This window comes from Arachis stenosperma, chromosome 6, assembly GCF_014773155.1.
Source record: "Arachis stenosperma cultivar V10309 chromosome 6, arast.V10309.gnm1.PFL2, whole genome shotgun sequence".
NCBI classification, from domain to species: domain Eukaryota; kingdom Viridiplantae; phylum Streptophyta; class Magnoliopsida; order Fabales; family Fabaceae; genus Arachis; species Arachis stenosperma.
Window position 1 is genome coordinate 133,615,358 of NC_080382.1, and position 15,901 is coordinate 133,631,258.

Sequence of the window (15,901 nt, forward strand, 5' to 3'; positions counted from 1 at the left end):
TGTAATTCTCATATACTATGTTTTAGTGTAATTATATTTTAATGTATTTTTTATAATATAAATTATAGTCTTATTAAAAAAAGACAAATTAAATAAAAATTAATTATAAATAATAATAAAATTATAAACATTGAATTTTAGAATAATATTAAAAATAAAATTATTAAAAATATTAAAATAAAAATATAATTTAAAAAAAATACTAAATTAACATTCTCATGTTAATATTCATCATGGACAATGGCCACTAATAAAGTCCCTTCATATTGGTTATACAAGTCGGTTTGATCGAGATAGAAAAGGAAAAGAAAAAGAAAAACTTGTGGAGTAGGAGAATAATGAATGGAAAAAATGAGGTTAAAAAGGAAGAGAATAAAATACAACAAAAAAAGAAAAGAAAAGTGCGGGCTTTCTCTGTATACGGTCGTATACAGTTTGACAAAACGGCAATTGGTCTAAAGTAGCATGATACAAAAATTAAAGAGCAATATTTTAAATTAATTCACAAAAAATTTTTAGCCAAATATTTTAAATTTTAATTACTAAAATTAAAGTAAAGCTGTCTTGTGGATCGCACACAAGTTGATTATTAGTATAGTATGAACTATGAAGTAGTGAAGACCAGCAAGCCATATCCACCTAAATTATTGCAATGAAGATCCGTTTCACATCACATTTCTTATCTTCCAACAATTTAATATTTCTGCTTGTGTTCTACGTCACCCATTATAACCAAAGTCACTCTCACACACAAATACGCCAAATGATCAAAGCTTTTTTCAGCATTATCTTGAAAGTGATGCCACCAAACCAAAATGAGTATTTTCATAGCAACACTCCACTCTACTACTCTCTCTGCCTAAAAATTTTGTCCACATATCTAAAATTTTCGTCTGACAAAAATAATCCAGGTTTACCAAATTAATTTATTTGTATAAAATATATATTGAAAATAAATTAAATAATATATATAAAATAAAAAAAATGGTCGACTTGTCAGTTGTCATCATTTGACAGAAGCCTTTTCCTCCCTGACTACCGAACTTGAACTTGAGTCTCGCAATATTGCATTTGCATGTTAGTTTTTTGAGGGGAAGAGGAAGATGGCGAGAAAGTTGTTGAATGATTTGGTTCCTTTGGGTGCCATGGTGAGCATGGAATGCGTGAATGTTGGATTGAACACTCTGTTCAAAGCAGCTACCATGAAAGGCATGAGCTACCATGTCTTTGTTGTTTATGCTTATGCTGTTGCTGCTATTCTGCTTCTTCCTGCTCCCTTCTTCTCCTCAAGGTTATTATTGACTTTTACAATCATTTCATTTGCAAACAAAAATATGTTATATTGTGTTACTTTCTCTGTTTTGCAGATCAAGAGTGCTTCCTCCTCTTACTTTGCCAGTTGCAACTAAAATTGCTTTTCTTGGTCTCATCGGGTACATGCAAATTGTAATTTAATTTGATGGATCTTGGATTTCTTCTGTTACTTCTTTTGGTCTTTACTGATGGATTGTTGAAAATTGAAGATGCTCATCTCAGATAATGGGGTACACAGGAATCAGTTTCAGTTCGCCAACTCTTTCTTCGGCGATCAGCAATTTGGTGCCGGCTTTTACCTTCTTGCTCGCCATCGCTTTCAGGTTCCTTACCTCCATTGATATGAATAGCAAAAGAATCTCGCTGTCTTGCATTTTCAATGGTTAAGGACTTCTCTCAATCATTAGTTTTGGTTAACGTGTTTTTCTTTTACGTTTGGTTAACTACTTTTTTATGTCCAACTTTGATTCCTAGATTTCCCAAGTAGTAATAACTTTCCATTTTTGGCAGTTTTTAATTGAAACATAACTTTTTATAAGTTACAATGACATTTTTTGTTGAAAAAAAAAAAGAGTGAATTGATAAAACTTACAGATAAACATGCTCTTCTAACTCTTGCTATCTTGATAAGTAGAATGTGTTTGGTTTGCCTTTTTTCTTCTATTTTCAGAATTTTCTGAAGAAAAAACAGGAAACTAGATGTGAAAATAGAAAAGAAAAAAAAAATTTCTACAAAATTTTGAAAACATAAAATAGTGAAAATAAAAACAGAGAATAGAAATGCATACCAAATGCACCCTTAAGTTTTCCTTAGAGGGATCGTAGTGTGCCCCTACCACTGTGCCAACTTCACTTGAACTTAACAATCTCTTTGTATGTAATTATTATTTTTAAATTTTGTCTTTATTTTGACAGTTTATTAGATCTTGCTAGCTTCTTATAACCAAATTCATGACAAAACCTTTCAAAGCGATCCTCTGAAGTTCTACAGTTATCCAAAGAATTAATGTAATTACTACTAAGAAAATTTTGTTTTCGATTTTGGAAAAGTATAAATCGTATGTTTAACTTGGTGTGAGCCAGCTTGGAGTATTTATTTAGCTTCAACTTACATTGCTGGTCAGAGTAATTTGTTTTCTGTTACAAGTTGTTAACTGTATACTACTTAAACCACCTCTTCTGCATGTAAACGGTTTATTTGAATTAATGCAATAAATGAATTTCATCTTCCGAAAAGCTGATGATCCTGTCACCCCATTCATTAGTTCACATCCTTACTGAAGAATAGTTAATGACTAAGTTTAAAGTTCAAACTACTCAGATGAATGATTTCTTTATGATTCATATTGTTATTCTGACTTTGTACACCATGTTTTCTGTTGAATGTTTTTAAGGATGGAAAAAGTGGCTCTGAAAAGTTCAAGCAGCCAAGCTAAAGTCTTGGGCACCATAGTATCAATATCAGGAGCATTCGTTGTAACTCTTTACAAAGGACCACCGATCATCATTATTCATGCGCCTTCGTTCTCAATTCAACGTCCAATTAACAATCTCAGTTCTGTGGATCAAAGTTGGGCCATCGGCGGCCTTCTACTGATGGCTGAGTATATATTGGTTCCTATGTGGTACATTGTACAAGTACGAATTTCCCGGCTGCTATAGGAAGTTTCAGAGAGGCTAATTCTAATAAAGTTTATCTAATTTTGGACTAAATATATTTTACAGGTGCAAATCATGAAGGTGTACCCTGCTGAACTAACTGTTGTCTTCTATTACAATTTATGCGTAAGCATCATGGCCGCAATTGTTGGCATTTTTACAGAGACAAATCCAGGTGCTTGGAAAATAGGAGTAGATACAGCGTTGGCATCTGTCCTTTGCTCTGTAAGATACACACAAAGTAGAAGAGAACTTTATGGTATAGTGTATGCTATTTATCTGAAAAAAAAAATTTTGATGATGCATTTCACATGTTTAGGGAATTTTCGGATCGTTCTTGAACAATGCTGTCCACACATGGGTATTACGCATAAAGGGACCTGTCTACGTCGCAATGTTCAAGCCACTCTCGATTGTCATAGCTGTAGCCATGGGGGTCATGTTTCTTGGTGATTCTCTTCACCTTGGAAGGTATGTGTTTGGCTTTTCGGATAAACTCGGTTACATGTATACATCTGCAAATGCCACTAAATTGTTTCTCCACTTTGCAGTCTAATTGGAGCAACAATAATATCAATTGGATTTTACACAGTAATGTGGGGTAAGGCAGCAGAAGAGGTGGATGAAAACATCTCAAACCCGGTGTTACCAACTACAGAGAACAATGTTCCTCTCTTGCAAAGCTATAAAAGTGATTTATCTGAAGAAAAACATTCACTTATATAACTGACCAAACTACTCTTCAAAGCTCTAAGCAATGAAAAATATCCCAAACGAGAAGCCAGAAAAGAAACGGAGTAGATGGAAGACAGAATCAGAAAGAACAAATATAGAAGCATATAAGGATCAAAAATCCCATCAGGAACAGTTCAATTGAATGAGAGTAGTGTACTTACACCACAAAGCAAGGAACATAAACCAAAATTTCTAAAGAGAAAGAATTCTATCAGCAAGTGGGAGTAATATGAACGTGTATTCTGAAGATATGAAAAGAAAGCAAGCTTGTGTGTCTGTTGTAACATATTTTCCATGATAGGTTTCCAAAAGCTTCTGTGCAGCTTAATTTGTATTAAGTCAGCAAATATTGCTAAATAAACCAAAAAAAGAAATTGAAAATCAGTAATAACCAGTGGTGCCTACTCTGATACAGAATGAAAGAGTGCAGAGATACAAAAAAAAGAGTAAGAGTAACATTGTGTCTTTCTTTTTTTTAATGGATGCCACAATAAAATTTTGTATCTTATGTATGGCATGAATTTGTATCGAGTGTAGTTAACAAGCGAATCGAAAGTTTTTCTTTTCCCAACCGAATAGTAATAAGGACGGAGAGTTTTGAAAAACAGACTGGGGATGGGGACAAATCCCATCCCCATAGAACCGTTGTAATCCCTAAAATAGAGAGAAATACAATCCTAAGGTAGCGTTTGTTCTGAGGTACTGAGACAGAGACGTTTGTTTTGAGATACTGAGACAGAGACTGAGAGACTGAGACTCAATATTGTGTTTGTTAATTCAAAGACTGGTACTAGAATTTGTGTCTCTATCTCTAAAATTTCAGTATTTCAGTACCTCCAAAAAGTAGGAACACAGGAGGACTGAAATTTATAGAGATGGAGACTGAAACTTTAATAACATTTTATACCTAAAATATTTTCATTTCAATGAATTAATTTCAATTTTATCCTTTGTACAAATTAAATTAGAATTTTATTTTTGTTTCAATTCCTGTCTCCCATTTTGTACCAAACAAAATACTGAGATTTATTTCAATCCCTGTCTCTCAGTCTCAGTCTTTCCGTCTCTGTCTCTCCACCAAAAACTATACCCCAAAGTGACAATAAAATATGTATACCTTAAAAAATGCAGAATATTTCAAATTATTTGCCTTTTATTACAAATCAAACATTAATATCCTCAATATGAAGAGTCTACATGCCTCGTCCTAACTAAAGAAAAATAATACACCACAATGTCAAATTTTTGGGGGGGAACAATTTCTCTAAATAGGGAAAAATATTCCCTAGTCCCTACCCTCTCCTATCCATTCCTCCACAAGGAATATAATGTTTCTGAATGAGGAAAGATATTAAATGATAGACATGAATAGAGTAGAAAGCATTCAACCGCCAATGAAAATGACAAGATGCATCTAAGCAGCTGATGCATTTCAAATTCCCCCAAATACTCCCCGTCAGATTTCAATATCTCCTCTGCGTGCTTCATTGTTCAGCTCACCGTCTACTGTATAGATCTCATGGTACAAAAATCTGATAACGCGTGTTTAGTACCCCTCGAAAAACGTACCACAAAGCAACAGTGAAAATTGAAATAGCTCTCGCCAAATCATTTCATGCTTTCAGGTCATCAGATATTGCCGACGGTATACAATGTGTTGTGAGGATATCCAAGGTTGCGGCCTTGGCAGTGCTGGTCTTTAGTACTACTATCTGCAAAATTGGGACATTCAAAATTTGAATAAGCATTCATCTGATTCATAATGAAGTTATTGAGCTATAAAATATTCGAGAATTAAAGTAGTTATCTCATCGGGGCTTCCTTGTTTAGACCTGTGTACTTTTCTTTTTGCTCTCTCTTTGGCTTACCCAAAAATAAAATATTGCAGCAATTTGATCAAAATTTTAAACATTTGTGTTTTTAACTTTTTATAGATATCTATTGTCGCATGCATATTTTGACCAACACCTCCTAAATCTTTTCAAACTTCAATCCAAATATTGTCTAAGCCTACTGCCCTCTCATTCTTCATCAGCTTTAGGACTTCCTTTACTTCAACGTCTCAAATTCTTCGGTAATAATTAAAATTTTGGTCTTCTTTCTTGTATGTAACTGAAAATACAAGAGTCTCCTCTCCCTCCATAAATAACTCGTGAAAAAGTAGCTCTTCTATATTTCGTCAATACTTTCGTCAGTGACCAAAATCTCACCATTCTTGTCCTTAATGACTTAATTTGATCCAAATCTCTCATCCTTCGTACCCAAAGACTGATAAAGATTCTCATACACTCTTGTTTTGACTTTCTTATTGCCACCTTTGTCTCATTCTTAGCAGTTTTATATTTCTTAAATTTTCTACAATATAGAAACCACTCTTTAAAGCAAACTAACAAGAAGGATTAAAATAGACAACTTTTCAAATTTAGTAGACCGAAACCAAAAATCGAGTATTTTACAGGGACCAAAAACTTATTTAAGCCTATAATCTTTTACAAACTAAAGTGTTGAAACATAAATATTACAAGGACTAAAGTGAGTACATTTAATCTTTTACAGGCTAAGTTTTTAAATGAAAATTTTCCTAGGACTAAAGTGTAGTTATGTAAAAGATAGAGAAAGAAACAACTTCTAATTGATATGACAAATCAAATTCCACATAAGAAACTAGAAAAAATATATGGTTAAACGAAATATGTAAAGAATGGGTAAAGAGAAGAATGGGCAGCTTACTGATACACGAAAGTTAGATTAAATGTTAATTCAGAAAACTTTAGAAGGTGTGAAATAGATTAAATGTTAATTCAGAAAACTTTAGAAAGTCAAAAAAAATTCACACGACTGAGTCCATGAGAGGGAACCTGTTGGTATTCCAGATCAAACTTTAGAAACTCATCATCACAGTTCTCAACCATCGTGGCCAAGCTCTTCAGATTCTTCACAGGCTTACCATTGAAAGCAAGAACCTATATGAATCCAAAAAGAGAAGGGGTAAGCATTTCAAACCAACCATTGATTAAGATCTATAACAATTAATAATTTAATATCAATAAATGTTCTCTTACCTGAGTGTTAACTATCTCCTCATATCCAATATTAATGTCAGACACCAGAACCTATATAGTAATGTTTAAGAGCAAATGTTAAACAGCAAATCCAATTGAAAAAAAAAAAAAAAGAAAAAATTAAAATAAGGGATAGCATAGGCCAAGACCTGAGAAACAACAACAAGTTGCTCATCAACAGATTGTGCCATAGCATGTAGATGTTTCTCTAGGAGCTTCACTGGAGCATCAAACTCATAATCTTTACCATACTGGATCATACAAATTAAGAAGTAATAATAAAGTTAGTAACAAATATAAACTCGAACAACAAAAGATAATTTCCAGAAATAAAATTTTCTGTAATCATAGACACAAATTTAAGATATTTAAAACACTACTTTTACAACTTGCAACCAGAAATCACAATAACATTGGTTTTATATGCACTGTTGCAAAATGATAGATGCCTTTTCACTTTGGACTTGATGGATAAACAATCATAACATTGAATAATTTTGAACTTCCATAAAGAAAATTCAGATCTAATTGGGGAATCTAATTGGCGACACAAGCACTAAATATAGGATTTAATCCACATACAATGCTCAAACAAAGAAATAAGATTCTACCAGTGCTCCACCTGGAGTACTGCATGATGATATGAGGTCAAAGTGTCAAACACCTTTGGATACGAGAACATATGGCAACTTCTTGTAGCAGTTATGTTCCTGTTAAGAAAGATGTTTAAATCTAGACAACACTACAGCAGTCCAAGGATTGGAACGATATAAGTTCATGACAATCTAAAATGATTTATATGCTACAATTTGGAGTATTTAGTTGGAGCACAATTCGCGTACATTCAATGAAAAATTTTCTGCCAAGCAAGTTTTATGGGATAGGATTAGACATTAAGCATTCATTTGCTGTAAAGTTCATGATTTCATTTAAAGACTACCTGACATGGTGAGAGATTGGAAGCGATGCTTTATGAATAGTTCTTTTGGCTTATTATATAGGAAGTTAAAAATATTCACAGACGTACTATATTAAACTGCGACTTCAATTTATAATTATTAGTTAAAAAACTTACAATGGTGTATTATTTTTTTATTATTTAGTCAAAAAAAATATATATTTTGATATTATGTTTTAGAATTGTTGACATCCATTTTTGATAATATAACAAAAATTTTGAATATTTTTTTTGTCTTAAATTTCTTTTTACTAGAACAAAATAAGACAACTAACACGCACATCAAGAAAAAATTATAATTTTTATACATTTAGATATTGAAAAGACACAAAAATTCTTTTAGCAAAACTTCAACAACTCATAAAAGCTAACAGAATAGTTGGTTATTAATCAAAGTGATAGACAAAATTAAAAGTTTTGATAACGATATTTGGTGATAATTAATAACCATCGAGTAGAAGAAGACGAAAAAGGAAAACAATGTAATATCACAGTGGTGTTGAGACAATAATAAAAATATAAATTAATAATTTAAAAAAATAATAAAATTAAAGATAATTTTAAAAAGTGAATAATAAAATTAAAAAATATTTTTTATCAATTAAAATTATGTATAAAAATAAAAAATACTTTGAATATAATTTTTTATCTCTAATTCAAATTAAATACTGTTAAAAATAAATAAATATACTTAATAAAATTTATAAATAGTTAATTTGTAAATAATATTTCTAAATTTTTATTTTGATTTTTTTACACATAATAACAACGTAATAAAAATTTTTAATATCTTATTTAATTTAAATTTATAAATTTTATACATTCTAAAAGTTAAATAATTTAAAAACAATATTTTTGCTTCTAAATTTTTTATTCTTAATGTTTAAATTATTTTATTAAATTTATAATTTTAAAATAAAAATATAAAAATTAATCTCTTAAAAATAATAGAAAAGCGGCTGAACAGGCATGATAGTGCCTGCTAAGCCACTAGTATATATAAAAGGACAGCCCGGTGCACACGTTAACGCAGGGTCCGAGAAAGGCCGCACTCAAAGAGTGTAATGTACACAGCCTAACCTGATAATTACATCAATGGCTGTTTTCACAACTTGAACACGTGACCTTGAACTCACATGAAGACAACTCAATGGTTGCTCCAAGGCTCCCCTTCAACAAATTGAATTTGGATAGAACTAGGGAATAGAGATTACCGAGAGAAGGTCTCTTAGCTTAATGACTATGACATTATATTGCTGAAAGGAAAAATAAGTTAGAAGCAAAAGAAAAGGATCCAATGGGCTAAAGAAGATATAAGTTCTGATTTTTTTCTGAGTGACATATCCGGCGGCATGGAGAAAGGGAAAAACACTATTAGTAATCAAAGGCATTGGAAATTACAGAAAGTGTGCACGAAAGACATCACAAGATTCTATGAGGACAGTTATTTCAACGGGAACCTTCTAGACCTTTGCTTGAAGGGTTATATTGGTATCCTGCCACCCACAAAGTAGCATCCTTTCTTAAGAGAAACCCTGAATAAGATGAAGTGAAGTAGTTTAGAGCATGGATATGGGAAAGGCAGTGGGTCCTGATTTGTTTACCACTGATCATCAAAGCTGATCCTTTTGAAATGCTTAAAGAATTCCATAGGATTGATGCTTAAAGAATTTCATAGGATTGATAACATCGGTGTGAATATTAAATCCAAATATATCACTTTTGTTCCGAAAATAGATACCTTGCTTAGGGTTAAAACAAATATATATTGAATAAAACCTGACAGGTTTGTATAAAATCATTGAAATGGTCCCATTTGTTTGTATACGAAGTTACTTGAACAACACTGGAGAGAGATGGGTAGGAGACACAACCATCATAGATCCTCTCGCACCAATCTCGTTATTCCCAATGGAGAGTACCAGTAAGAAATCTAATGCTCAAGTCTGACAAGGGTTGCAAGAGGTATTAGGTTTAAAAGCCATGCCTAACCACACATATTATGCATAATGCATGTGTCAGGTATTAGTTCTAAACCTAATACCCCCTTGCAACTCATGCCTGACTCTAGTGTCAAGTCCCTGTAGATACAACTCCCTCCATTGTGAATAACAAGCAAACACTACAATGTTGGCATCACCAGCCATGCCGTTTAGCCATAACATGGTGGAAGACTCTGATATCAATTGATAAAAATCTGAGGAGAACTCCCTATCAAAAAAGCTAGCTACTGTTATTTGAAAGTCCAAATCCTTATAAACTCCACACTATAATCCCATACTTTTGATGTAGGTATCAAGTCTCATACCTTCAAGTCTTCAACTAGATCCTATGAAGCTCACTCTTTTTGTGGCATCAGGTTACCCAGAACAAGAATGGCTTAGAAAAGGGAGGGTGGGATGCTAACACTTCCTATTAAGCTGCTCATTCTAGCCATTGGAAATTTATTTCCCAAAGGCCATAGATATTTGCATTCTTTAAAAGTAGGTAATGGTTCTCACTTTAATTTGTGGGAGGATCATTGGTTCTGAGGCTCCTCTTTCCTTTCTCACCTGTCTTCTTTACATAACTCTCCAATCCAAAATTTTTAGGACTATACCTTTCTTTGGACTTCCATTATTTTCAAATCCCAAACAATTCAGTGTCATCCTGAAACATTGTTGACCATTAATCCCTCTAAATTGTTTTCTTGTAAATCTTACTTTCTGTTCCTGTTTCTATTCTTAACTCATTCCACAAATACATCCTCCTTCCAACTTAATAAACCTATTTGGAAATCTAAAGCTCCTGCTAGCATCAAATTCTTCATTTGGAAACCATACCTCACAGGTTTAATACCAAAATACCAATGATGTTTAGTAGGTTCGCAGATCAGATATGGTTATTTTAGCTATGCTAACACTTGCGTTGAATTCTAAATCAAATATCATTTTGTTTTCCCATTATCCAGTGACAAACGTTTTCCGGAATGCATTATTAAGTACTTAGTATTGGGAGTGTCGGATACTCAAATCAATTCTTGTTGACTGCATTTGTTGGTTTTGGGAGGACGAGGAAGAAAGCCAAATATTTGTGGCAGTATGCTATTTATGCTACTATTTGGGGTATTTGGCTGGAATGTAACTCCAGCATCTTTAACGACAGACATTTAAACAAGCCAGCCATGTGGGATAAGATTAGGCATCTTGCTTCTACTTGATGCAAGCTGCATGAACTTTTTCGGGGAGACTGTAATAATTGCTTATCCTTCATACCTTTGTAATATCCTTCTCTTGTTAATGATACTTGTTTTACACCAATAATAATAATAATAATAATAATAATAATAATAATAATAACAACAACAACAACAACAACAATAATTACTAACCTCAGATCTAAGATATGGGACTGAAACGGCAGTAAAAACAAATCCAGCAATTATATAGTAGGAAGGAGGCCTGCCTTTGATGTGCGCTGGAATAAGCCGCTTATGAGTTGCAAGTTTTATGTTAAATTCAAGTATCTCTGAATTACGTAAAACCTTTACTAGAGCTCTATCCCCAGTATACTTCTGAGAGACAAGATAACTGAAACCAATGCGCTCCCCATGCCTGAACGGAACTACAATATATCCCAGAATTAGAATGTTAGCTCTGTAAACCAATGGAACAATGAGTTAACCTTATTTAATGAATTTTAAAGCAAAACAGGATCAGGTTTCTACACATTAAATGAATTCCATAATATAGATATATAAATTCAATCCCATTTTGTAGCATCAATGGTCACAATAAAGAAGAAATCAGAGTAACATTTTCAAATACTTTTCCACTAGCACTAAGGATAAACCATATCCAAACTTATAATAAATGTTCAAGATTTCAAAAGATATTTCATATGAAGGGGGAACCAAATAACAATTCAGAAACATTCATTATTTCTTAGCAGGTTTTCTAGTTGTGCACAAATCCATATAATGATATGATAGGTGGAAACACGGGAATGATATGTGGAAAGTTGAGCAAATTTACATTTTACAGATATTGAGAATGCTAACCAAGTAAAAACATGGCAGATTACCTGTTCCATCGTTGGCAATATTGACCCCGTCAAAGCTAATAATCACATCAGATGGCTTTAGAACATGAGATTCTGGAGCTGTGGGTTCAATTCTTCTAATACGCACACCTTTCTGGTCAGATGCCATCCCCATTGACATTCTCAGATCAGGATTTTCCATTTTCTGCCACTCAACTCCAAGAACGGGAAATCCTGAAAAGCAATTCATTGAAGATAAATTCAGTTAAGATGTGAGATCTAGCTGTCAAACACACAATAAGTAAATGCACTAAATTGTTAAGGTCAACCAGTAAAAAATGGTAAAAACTAAACACACATGCATTAAATTGTGAAGGCCAACCAGGAGAAGGAAGGGGGCACCAAAAGGTATAACCCCCAAAAAAAAAAGTCAAGAATAAATTGAAAATAGAATTCTCCAGCTAAGCAGCTAATCACTTTCTCATCTACAGTTTTTTTTATTATTATTATTATTATTATATTATTGGTTTTCTAGTTAGGGATGGATCTTTATTTGTGTTTTTTTTTTTTTTAGGATTTAAGAAAAGAGAGGGATGATGTGCTTGACAAGTGAAGCATTATTCTCAGTACCTGTATAAGCCCCATTCTTTTCATAGTCTTTGATAAAATGTAGGATAACGGGAGTGGGTATTACGTATCCTATATTTTCCACATCTTCGTGTTTAAGAGACTGGAATGCAATCCCCACACATTTTCCCTTATCATTAAATGCAGGTCCACCAGAATTCCCAGAATTTATTGCAGCATCTATCTGTAGAGGTATTTGAGGAGTCACCAGCAATAGTCAGTGTAACGCGCGCGCGCACACACACATATATATGGATAACTCAAGAAATACAACGTTAAATTAAGAACTGAGAATTTCCATTACCTGAAGTCCCAGAAGTTCGGTAGAACCATGAACATACGAGAGTATCTCCATGCGTGAAACAACACCACTAGTCACAGATATTGTATCTCCTCCAATAGGATAGCCTACAACAGTCACAGCATCTTGCAGTACAGGCAAATCTCCAAACTCAACAGGTGAAACTCCCTCCCAAAAGTCATCATCACTCACCGTCAATAATGCTGAAACATTATCAGAAGGAAAAAAGAAGTGTAGATGAATTAATAAATCACGTGTATGTGTAGCCTAACATCATCCACAAACATACAATAATACAACAATTAGTACAAATAACTGAGTGGGGTTGACTACAATGAATCAATGCTTACACCATTAGAAGGTATATTAACACTTCCTGCCCAATGTAAGAGAGTAGGAGGAATTAACAGCATTACAGCAGAAACCATCCAAAACCCTGATAACAGGAAATGAATCCTCTTAATTTTTTCCTCTCAATTATTTTGTCAAGTATGATCTCTTACCATATACTCTTTAAGTGGGATCAACCGAAAACATGTTAGAGAAGATGTTGAATAGTAAAAGATTGCACACACAACAATTGAGAGGATCCATTCCATGATATATAAACGTTTTTCCAATTTTTAGAAACTGAAAATAAAAAGGAATGCTTCAAAATAAAGATAAATTGTAACATGATATATAATTCTTCTTTTACATGCATATCACAATATTTTCCTCTCCCTAATGCAATTATATATTCAACACGAAGTAAAGATCGTCACTGTCATTTTCATTCAATTCCTTGTAGTGCTACAAGTTTTCCATTTGGATAGCAACACAGAAAAGTTCTAATATTGAAGGAACCTCAACAAACGCAAACCCTCAAAAGAACTAAATGCTATCAAGGAGTTCAAATACAGATCGAGAAATACATTAAACAAAGACCGAAAATTTTCAGTTACCAATATCGCATTCGGTCCCAATGGCCAGCACGGTGGCCAAGTACTTTGTATCAGACCCACGCTTCTTGAGCTTGACCTGAGTGTGGTGCTCAACAGAGTGAGCGTTGGTCAACACCCTCCGACCCGCCACGATGAACCCGCTGCTGCTGGAGCTGTACTGCCTCTTCCGCTGCCACGGTAGCGAGAAATTCGGCTCCGTGTGCACGCAGAACACCTTCACCACCGCGTCCATTGACGGCACCACCTTCGCTGCGGCCCCGCTGCCCTCCCACTTTGGCATCAGCGGCGGCTCTGCCACTGACCCCGTCGCTGCGTAGTCCCCATTTTGTTCTGCAATCCGGGAGCTACGCCGATCCGGCACCGTCGCGGAGGTCGGCGGCGATTTCTTTTTCTTGTTCTTGGACCGGCCACGGCGTAGCCCATGGGACTCCGGGTCACTGGTTTCGGCGGGTTCGGGGGCAGGGATGACAACGACGTCGTTCTTGGAGGTGGTGGCGTTGCTGCTTGTGGTGGTGGTGTTATGGTCTGGGGATGCGGTTTCTTCGTCAGTTGCGGGTTTCGATTTTCGTGGTCGCTTTCTCTTCTTGTCGCCCATTTTTGCGTGTGAGAGCGAAGAGAGCGTGTTATAGGGGAGAGAAATTTATGATAATAGGGAGGAGAATCGAGAGGTGACCAGTTTCTTCTCTTTGCACAAGTCTGCCACAACAGCAGACGCGGTAGGAGACGAGAGTCGGAAATTTGCTGGGTTATATAAACTATGAAACAAAAAAAAAAGGACAAATAGATCCTCCTCTTTTATCCAATAGATATTTAAGTTCGGAAAGATTAGAATTTAATTCTTAGGTGCACTTGCTAAACAACTTAAATAATTTTTTTTTTTAAAAAATTAAAGGATAAAAGACCAATAATAACTTATAAATAAATTATTTTGTATTTAAATTTTTAATTATAAAAATATTTATTTTAAAGTTGTAACATTTGGATAAATAACTAAAAAAATATAATTTTTTTTACGCATAAAAATAAAAATTAAAATAACAATCATAACAAATATTTTTTAAAATGGTGGTGGAGGATCAATATTTCTAAGAAACATTGTGTAAAAATAACAATAGAAGGCTAGTGCCTCTAACAGATAGAATATTGCGTAGAAATAGTGGTAGAAAATATTTTCACAGAGCCAAGAATGAAAATAAATCTTTTTGTTTTGAAGTCAATTTTTTTCAAAAAAGTGATAGAATGACTCGAGAATGAGAAGTCATATATTTCTACTTTTCGAAAAGTTAAAAACTTTTTTTTAATGGTGCCAAACACGCGTATTATGACTTTTTATAATTCAAAAGTAAAAAAAATAGCTTCTGTTTTCCAAACGGACTTTTTGAACTTGCACTTTGGGACTCGTACTAGTCCCTAAGACACTTTCCGTTCATCGAAATTCTGAAAATGAATCGTTTTATATTTATTAAAAAATAAATAAAAACACCCTCCCCTTCCTCTTTCCCAACCCGAGGCTCTTCCCTTTTCCCTTCTCCTTCTCCTTCCCCAACTTAAGGTTCTTTCCCTTTTTCTCCCCCTTTCTCTTTTCCTTCTCCTTTTCCTTCCTCATTTTCTAACCTAAATTCCTTCCTCTTCCCCTTCCCCTTCTCCTTCTCCCACAGCAACAAAGATGAATAAAAATCAGAACTTGAAAAGCACGTCAACAGATCTAACCCCCCAAAACATAACAACGAAAACACAATTGTGAATTTGTTGAAAAAGACTTCATCTTTACCTCGATGACGAGAATCTGGTGTAGTCAAACCATTATCTCTGCATTTTTTTGGCGATCTAGAGGGAGAGGTTGGGGGACGTGTTCTGTGAGTGATGATGAGGCCGAAGGAAAAGGGCGGGCCAGCGGTGTAGGGTGGTGGCAGTGGTGGTTGGTCTTGCATGAAGGGGAGGAGAAAAACATTGAGAAGAAGAATAGGAGGAGAAGCTAAGAAGAAGGGGTCGTGGGGTGGTCTCTGGGGTTGCTAGTGGCTGGTAGCTTGGGAAGGAACGACAGAAGGAAACGTCGCAGCGGTTTGGGTTCGACGACGGCGCCAGGGTGGTGGCAGCCGATAGCGAGCTTGTGGAGAAAAGGGGCTGGCTTCGGTGGTCCTATGGGTTGTGCTGGTGGTCCGCAACAAAGAAGCCAAGGAACAAAGAATAAGGGGGAAAGAAGAAAAATAGGAAGGGAAATAGGAGGGCCGGAAGGGGAGGCTCTGGTTTTTTTTTTAATACAAAACGACATCGTTTTAGT

At 34.5% G+C, this 15,901-nt stretch overlaps 2 protein-coding genes across 6 annotated transcripts; one reads left to right on the plus strand and one right to left on the minus strand.

The window, feature by feature from the left end:
* Nucleotides 1-948: 948 nt before the first annotated feature.
* Nucleotides 949-4,254, plus strand: LOC130935447 (WAT1-related protein At3g28050-like). 4 transcript variants are annotated; one of them, XM_057865199.1, is made up of 7 exons: nucleotides 949-1,209; nucleotides 1,368-1,433; nucleotides 1,553-1,637; nucleotides 2,709-2,952; nucleotides 3,040-3,198; nucleotides 3,293-3,444; nucleotides 3,525-4,254. In XM_057865199.1, the coding sequence occupies exons 1-7, from the start codon at nucleotides 1,104-1,106 to the stop codon at nucleotides 3,697-3,699; spliced, it is 987 nt and encodes a 328-aa protein (XP_057721182.1). In that variant the 5' UTR covers nucleotides 949-1,103; the 3' UTR covers nucleotides 3,700-4,254. The 4 variants fall into 4 exon arrangements, with proteins under 4 accessions (XP_057721182.1, XP_057721181.1, XP_057721184.1 ...); XM_057865198.1 differs by having other exon boundaries at nucleotides 962-1,291; nucleotides 1,524-1,637; nucleotides 3,525-4,239; XM_057865201.1 differs by having other exon boundaries at nucleotides 988-1,291; nucleotides 3,525-4,241.
* A 587-nt stretch (nucleotides 4,255-4,841) lies between these two features.
* LOC130935446 (protease Do-like 9) lies at nucleotides 4,842-14,352 on the minus strand. Of its 2 annotated transcripts, XM_057865197.1 has the most exons (9): nucleotides 13,621-14,350; nucleotides 12,680-12,879; nucleotides 12,379-12,559; nucleotides 11,791-11,982; nucleotides 11,099-11,331; nucleotides 6,920-7,021; nucleotides 6,771-6,821; nucleotides 6,567-6,671; nucleotides 4,842-5,420 (listed from the first exon to the last, which is right to left on the minus strand). In XM_057865197.1, exons 1-9 carry the CDS (start codon nucleotides 14,213-14,215, stop codon nucleotides 5,322-5,324), a joined length of 1,758 nt encoding a protein of 585 aa, XP_057721180.1. In that variant the 5' UTR covers nucleotides 14,216-14,350; the 3' UTR covers nucleotides 4,842-5,321. The 2 variants fall into 2 exon arrangements, 1 of the variants encoding a protein (XP_057721180.1); XR_009067875.1 differs by lacking the exons at nucleotides 4,842-5,420; nucleotides 6,567-6,671 and adding an exon at nucleotides 7,382-7,480 and having other exon boundaries at nucleotides 13,621-14,352.
* Nucleotides 14,353-15,901: the final 1,549 nt, after the last annotated feature.